The 7,621-nt window shown below is 50.0% G+C and overlaps 1 protein-coding gene across 1 annotated transcript in view; it reads left to right on the top strand.

Moving 5' to 3' along the window:
• Positions 1-5,238: 5,238 nt before the first annotated feature.
• The window catches only part of TRIM71 (tripartite motif containing 71), a 72,593-nt gene continuing 70,210 nt past the window's right edge, over positions 5,239-7,621 (top strand). The window contains exon 1 of the mRNA XM_077129900.1: positions 5,239-6,689. Coding sequence (XP_076986015.1) covers positions 5,820-6,689 — 870 coding nt within the window. The 5' untranslated portion in view covers positions 5,239-5,819. The remainder of the gene's footprint in view (positions 6,690-7,621) is intronic.

Genomic DNA, 7,621 nt, shown 5'->3' with positions numbered 1-7,621 from the left:
CTGAAGCAGTTTCCTTTGGGTGTATATTGGTGGTGGGTAGGGCTCGTGTATGGAAGAGAGGTGGGACGTAATCCTAGAAAGAGATTTGGGACAGAGCAGAGAGGTCCTTGAATGTCAAGTTAAGGAGTCTGAGTTCAATTGTTTTAGGCAAAGGGGAGCCCTTGCAGTCTGGAGCAGGTGGAATCAGTGAGAGACGGTTACAGGCTGAAACAGGCATGACTGAAATTACAGAGTTTTTCAGCGACAAAATCAGAGAGCATTTGGAGTAAGAAGCTATTCAGTAGGTACTGACCTATGTATTTTTTTATTTTTCTGCTGCATTGAAAACAACTTTTATAGTTTTTTCCTCTTATAGAAAACAGAGATGTTAATTTTAGAAAATCCAGGTGGGCAGTTTAGGAAGAGGTGACTGGTTGTAAGCCCAGTATGAAATTTGAGGTCCAGAGGATTAGTGATTAAGCAATGCAAAATCTGAGGCTGGAGAGGCAGTTTGCAAACCACTCTACTGAATAATGATAATAAAAACAAAAAGTTAATGTTTATTGAGCACTTATATATGCTTGTTACTATACTTACCACTATACATTTAATAGCTCATACAAGCCTGATGGACTAGGTACTTGTATCATTGCCATTATGTAGTTTAAAAATGTACAGCACAGAGAGGTTAAGGAACTTGGCCAAGGTTGAACAGTTATTAAGCGAACACTCGATGTAAGCCTTAACAAGCTCTAAACTACTTTATACAAAGTTAGATATTTACTTTTACCTTTTATATGTCTATTTGCTCAGCAGTGCAATTCAAGTTTTCCTACTGTATTCTATAAAATTCTAGGTAACGAGAGGTTAAATTCTATTGTCTGACTTGTTGCTATTCTGAACTCTCCGTTGTTGAAAGCAGCTGACACACTTCTGTTAATGATTCCAAGGCCAGAGTCAGGGTAGAATCAGGAGTTGGCTAGTGTATAGAACTCCATCCCCCCCTCAACTGGCAGGATGCAAGCAATGATTCAATGGTTGTCTGTTAGATTGCTGCCCAGCCCCCTCCTTCCAATGGTTTAAATAGTAATTATGACATAATGTTTGTTTAATGTTTTAAAAAACACTCCGGTGATTTATATATTCAAAAGTTATGTGAATGTACCCTGAGGACGATGGTGAAAGGTGCAAATTTGACGTCAAAACAAATGGTGCACAGAATATTTAATTAAAGGATCTGATGAAAACAGCAGATGCAAAGTTGCTTTATGGAAATACGGTCTAACCCCTAACTCAAGGTTTGTACTGTGGCAGGGGACAAGTGTGCACTTTGAAAACAAAATAGTTAAAGATGAATTTGAGAAAGAATGTGAATTTATGGTCTATATAATTTCAAACTTTTTTTTTAACAGTTACTTATTAAAATACAAGATTATTTTCAGGATTCAAGAAGGTATATATTCACTTTGTAATGTTAAACTAGTGGAGAAAAACTGAAAGTGTGTGTTCCTGTTTTGCTAAAAAAGGTGTTTATTGGCTACTCGGCAATGAAAATTTAATACAATGTAGTTTAAAACAAAAGAATTGTGGTTTTTGATGATATACAGTTCTTGCTTCTCTCTGGACAAACCATAGCTCCACTTATTGGAGTCTAATCCTAATTTATTACTTATCACCATACCACATTTTTTCAAAATAATGAAAATGCTGTTTCCATATAATTGGAGCTAAGTAATTGATTTAAACATTTCCCTGCCCCTACCTATGGTTAAATATTAATGGAAATTAGTAATGTGCTAATTTCACAATTTATCCTGCAGCCTTTCTCCTTGGTAGTGTCCAGTCTATTCCAGAAAGGGAAGTTACTTCTTGAAATCAACACTTTGTCCCCCACTTTATTCTCTCTCTTTTTCTTTTTGGGCAATTCTGAGCAATTGTTCCTAGGCAACCAAATCATCAACTGCTGTCAAATCTGATTCCTTTCTAGAGTTCACACCTTCCTGCTCCTCCATTAAGGCTCAGTTGACTTTTCACCTCTGCTCTACATTTTTAAGACGTTTTGAGGCTTACGACCAGGAGGACTATTCAGTTTTTTGCCCTCTTGTCTTTTTTTTTTTTTTTTTTTTTTAACTTTTTAGAAGCTGGTGGGTGGGGCCAAACCAAGAGGGAGACAGCAGGTCTGACCCATCTCTGTTCTGACCCTTTGGGGCCATCTTCCTTCTGGCAATTCTTTTTCTCCATCTGTTTCCTTTTTATTTATTAATTTTTTTTTTAGAAAAAAGAATTAAAAACAATCAAAGAAAGGAAAAGAAATTAAAACCAAAATATACATAAAATACTTCTGGGGCAAGGCCAGTCTGGTAGAAAATTCTACAGAAGTGTGTAGGATGACATCGAGTGTGTACTTGTTTGCATGCAGGTCTTCAAAATGACTATGGAAGAAATATGGTATATTGGCAATAGATGGTGGCTGTGAGATGCCCCGCTCTCATTTTTGTGGCATAAGATTTCTCTACTCATTCATTTAGCAAAGGAAGAACTCAGTTTTAGTTTTCTTTGGTCAATAATTTTTCCAGACCTCAGACATTTCAGTAAATGCTCACTGATCATGTATTCTGTTTCAGATACTAAGGAGCGGAGGCTTGTGCTTGTCCTCAGCCTAGAAAGCTCCTCCTATTCTTGGGACAGCATTGGCCCCCAAGATGGCTTTGTCCCTGGCAGGGAGTTGGCTCTGCAGCTTCATGGGGCCTTCAGCACACTTGTACAGCTGGGTTGATTTAAAGGAGGTTACTCCCCTGGAAATTTCATTTAATTCAGAGGAGGAGCTGGGGATGTCCGTATTATGTGTTTCTTTTTTCCTCCATTTTTAAGATCCAGGCATGGCTACTTAGATTGCACATTATTTTTTTTTCCCTTTTTATTGACATACAGTTTACACAAGGTGAAATTCTGCACAGTTCTTAAGTGGCAGATTGATAAGTATTTAAAAATGTGCACATACATGTAATTCTTTTTTTATATTTATTTACTTATAAGCAGCATCACTGAGATATATTTACACCATACAGTCCATCCAAAGTATACAATCAATGGTTCACAGTATCATCGCATAGTTATGCATTCACCGCAATCAATTTTAGAACATTTTCGTTACTCAAAAACAAAACAAAACACTCAAAACATCCTAAACCGCTTAGCGTCACCCACCCCCATTATTGACCCTTAGCATTGGTGTGGTACATGTTACTGTTGATAAAAGATTAAAATATTACTGCTAACTATAATCTATAGTTTGCTTTTCTATTCCATCATCCAAGAAGGTTTCCTCTTGTTCTTTTCCAGTCAGTACCCCATCCCCTACAACGGTACTTTTTGTATTTAACTTAGCTTTTGCCTGTTCCACACTTTCCTGTAAATGGAATCACACAGTTTGAACTGTTTTTCATCTGGCTTCTTTCTCCCAACTTTATGTTTTTGAAATTTATCCAGTTCCCTTCGTGGAGGAGCGGGCCATTTGAGTTTAAATAGACCCACGATGTCACTAAGTGCGTGACAGTGTAAGATCGGGAAAATTGTTCTGCCCGTTTTCCTCCAGGCTAGATTCTTTAAACCCTGGTAAATGGCCCTCTCTGCCCTTCCAAGTCAATCTCTTTCCAGGGCAGTCAAGTTCCTCTCCCAGAACGGCTCAGGCAGCCTCCGGCACCACCCAGATGGCCGTGGGGCCGTCACCCCAGTCACGGTGCCCTCAACAGCTGCCCCCTGTCCCCGCCCCCCCCCCCCTTGAATTAAAACTCAAAAGGGAACCGGCCCCTTCCGCCGACCCTGAATTCAGATTCGTTGAACACCACGCATCCAACTGCACACATCTGTGTGATGTTTTGTGTTGATCACAGATATGCAGAGTCCTTAATTAAATGTAAAATGGAAAAAAAAAAAAAGTAAAGGTGTTGGGGAAACCAAGATCTCAGAAATGGACATCAGCCTCTGTAGAGCCAGGATTCAGAATGCAATCTTTTCTCTTCTTTTTAAAATAACCTGAAGGGTCACTCTCTGCTCTTCCCTCCGAAGGCTTCAAAGGTCGTCACACTGAAGCCCGAGGGCGTTCATCTCCCCAGCGGCTGGGAGAAGGGAGGAGGTTGGAGAGAGGAGGGAGGGAGCACACAAAAGCGAGCCGTGCCGAGAGGTCTAATGTTTCCTGTTTGCCTGGAGCCCCCTCCCCCGCCTCCCCTCCCCCGAACCCCCTCCCAGGACTCGGGCGGAAGTGAGTTTGCTCCTTTGGAGATTAAAAGGATTCCGAATTCCGATCACTCCCAATAACCAGCGTACTGTGAGGAGGAGGGGGGGGAAGAGGAGGAGGAAGGGAGGAGGAGGAGGAGGAGGAGGAGGAGGAGGAGAAGGAGGAGGAAGAAGAAGAGGCGGCAAAGCAGAGAAAGAGGGGGCACGCGCTCGCGCGCGCGCACGCACACAACCCGAACTGGGGGAGTTGTGCAAAGCCCCAGGAGGCTGGGGCACGGCGTGAGACAACCGGGTAGGCGCAACGCGGTCGGGTCCACCAGAGTCCGGCTCGGCGACTCGTTTAAGAAGGAAGATGACGCGGGCGCCGGCCAGCGGCGTTAGCCACGAGGCTCCCGAGCTCGCTGCGCGGGGCAGCTGCTGGTTCCACTGATTCCAACGTGCCGGGAAGGCTCCGTCCCCGCGGCTCGGGATCAGAGAGGGGAACCAAGACGAGGGCAAAATGGCCCGATGACAAAGGAAATGTGATCCCCCTCCGCTGCCAAGGTTTCAGAGAGGACGGACGTGAGGAGGAGGAGGGGCACGGGGTGCGCGCGGAGCTCGTATAGCATTGCACGACGGCCCGCGCGGAGCGGACAGCGGGTACATATAATATCTTCCTGCGGATGAATAATTTAGGGCGGCCCGCGGGGACCTGCGGCCCCGCGCTGCGGCGCGGCTAAACCTGAGGGAAAGCAGCGCGCGGGAGGCGTCCGGGTCAGGCGAGGGGGGGCGCGAGGGCTCCCAGCCGCGTGGGGCGCGCGTGCGTGTTAAGGGCGGGCAGCGCGGCCTGCCTGGGCGGGCGCGCAGGAGACTCGAAGCGCGTGGGACGCGCGTGCGTAGTGCACGCGTGCGGCCACGGCCGGGTCTCCACGAGCTGCAGCTGCGGTCCGGCCGCCCGCCCTGCAGGGGAGGCCGCGCCCGGCCGTGCGTAAGCCCCAAGCGCAGCACGCCGGGCCACCCAGGAGCCCCTGGCCGCCGCGTCATGCGGTGGGGCGGCCGGCACTGTGCAGGGAAACCCCAGCTTGACGCGCTGCTCCCGCCTTATCTAGAGTGTTTGGGGCACATTTCCCTTCCAAAAAAAGACTAAATTTGTTTAAAGGGAAGAAAAAAAAAAAAGCAACGCACCAAATACTCGTGGAACCAAATTCTGTTTCTCCTGCGGGGACTGGGATTGCACAGCAGACTCTCCTTTTGGGGACTCCCCTAAGCGAGCGCGAAGCGAAGCCCCAACTGCTCCAGGGAGTCCTCTGACCTCCCCGCCCGCGCTCGCCCCTCGCGTGTCGGGACTTGTTCTGGCGCTCTGACTTCGGCAGGCACGCGGTCCCCACGTCCTTCGGGAGGAATCTATCGCCTCTGGATAGTGGCATTTAATGCCCGCAGCGTCGGGGATAGTGTGCCGGCCGGGCGCGGCGAGGCCAAGGGGGCCACGCCGCTCTGGTGCCAGCTCCCGGATTGCAGGCCAAATCGATGCATTTTTCTGAGTGAGTCGGAGGCTCCCCCACCCACTTCGTCCGCCCTCCTCCTCTTCCTCTCTGGTCTCCTCCCTCCTCCGGGCCGGGTTGCAAATGGCTTCGTTCCCCGAGACCGACTTCCAGATCTGCCTGTTGTGCAAGGAGATGTGCGGCTCTCCAGCGCCGCTCTCCTCCAGCTCGTCAGCGTCGTCGTCGTCCTCGCAGACGTCCACGTCGTCGGGGGGCTGCGGCGGCGGAGGCCCGGGAGCCACAGCGCGCCGCCTGCACGTCCTGCCCTGCCTACACGCCTTCTGCCGCCAGTGCCTTGAGGCGCACCGGCTGCCGGCGGCTGGCGGCGGCGCGCCCGGAGAGCCGCTAAAGCTGCGCTGCCCGGTGTGCGACCAGAAAGTAGTGTTGGCCGAAGCTTCGGGCATGGACGCCCTGCCCTCGTCTGCCTTTCTCCTTAGCAACCTGCTGGACGCCGTAGTGGCCACGGCCGACGAGCCGTCGCCCAAGAACGGCCGCCCCGGCGCACCGGCTGGTGCAGGCGGCCACAGCAACCACCGGCACCATCCGCACCACGCACATCCGCGCGCGTCCGCCTCTGCGCAGCCGCTCCCGCAGGCGCCACAGCCGCCCGCGCCTTCCCGCTCCGCGCCAGGCGGCCCGACAGCTTCACCGTCGGCGCTGCTGCTGCGCCGGCCCCACGGTTGCAGCTCGTGCGACGAGGGCAATGCGGCTTCGTCTCGCTGCCTCGACTGCCAGGAACACCTGTGCGACAACTGCGTCCGCGCGCACCAGCGCGTGCGCCTCACCAAGGACCACTATATCGAGCGCGGCCCGCCGGGTCCCGCCGCTGCTGCAGCTGCCGCCGCCGCCGCGGCGCAACAGCTCGGGCTCGGGCCGCCCTTCCCTGGCGCGCCCTTCTCTATCCTCTCTGTGTTCCCTGAGCGCCTCGGCTTCTGCCAACATCACGACGACGAGGTGAGTGGGGCGGCCTCGGAGGGGGTTACGCTCGGGTGGGGCTGGGACGGAGGAGCGTGTGTTTTTGTACACCTGGCATCTACTTGGGCGCTCGTGAGGGGGCACCCTCCTTTTCGGACTTCATTTTGCGTTGCTGTTTTCCCCCCTCTTTTCCTTTGGCTAAACGTGGCAGACTTGATTCCGAGTAGATTGTGACCAGAGAAGTGAGTGTGTGTGTGTGTGTGTGTGTGTGTGTGTGTGTGTGTGTGTGTATGTATACCTGGCTTCTTTGTACGTGGTCGCGAGAAGCTGTCGACGGGTCCTAAAGTATGCACCCTATTTTCTACGTTTCAATTTTCTCTGACAAAACGTGGCAACCGTTGTCTCCAGTTAGGCATGAACTGGGAAGAGATGGGTGTGTGTGCCTAGAAAAAGTCTCTGAACTGGGGAGAAATCGGTGATGTGTGGGTTTGTGTCTGTAGATCTGGTCTACATGTGGTAGGGGCCTCCCCTACCGACGGGTCCCAAAACTAGGAAAGGGCACCCCCGCCCATCTTTCGGGACTTTGATTTCCTCCTTTCTGTTTGACAAAGAGTGTAAATTATTGTCTTAAGTAGAGCACGAAATGGAAGTGTGTGTATGTCCTGTGTGGACATGGATGGCTTCTCTCAAAGCGCGGAGTGGGTACTCCTTCGTAATTAGTTTATTTTGTCGCTTTTGTTTGTGAAAGGCGTAGGTTGTTGCTTCTAAGTAGAGTCTGGCGGTAGGAAGAGATGTTGTATATTTGTGTGTGGAGTGTCTGTAGACCTGGTTTCCACGTGCGCGCTTGTGAGGGGTTTCTGGAAGGAGTTTCCAAGTGAGGGGAGGACTGTATTTTTTTGTTTGTTTGCACGACTTGGCAGCCGTTTCCTCCTTGTGTTGGGGAAGTGGGGACGTATGTGGATTTTTTTATT

The sequence above is a fragment of the Tamandua tetradactyla genome, chromosome 15, assembly GCF_023851605.1.
Source record: "Tamandua tetradactyla isolate mTamTet1 chromosome 15, mTamTet1.pri, whole genome shotgun sequence".
Classification (NCBI taxonomy): domain Eukaryota; kingdom Metazoa; phylum Chordata; class Mammalia; order Pilosa; family Myrmecophagidae; genus Tamandua; species Tamandua tetradactyla.
Note: the sequence above shows the minus strand (reverse complement) of the source record. Positions and strands in the feature narration are given on the sequence as shown.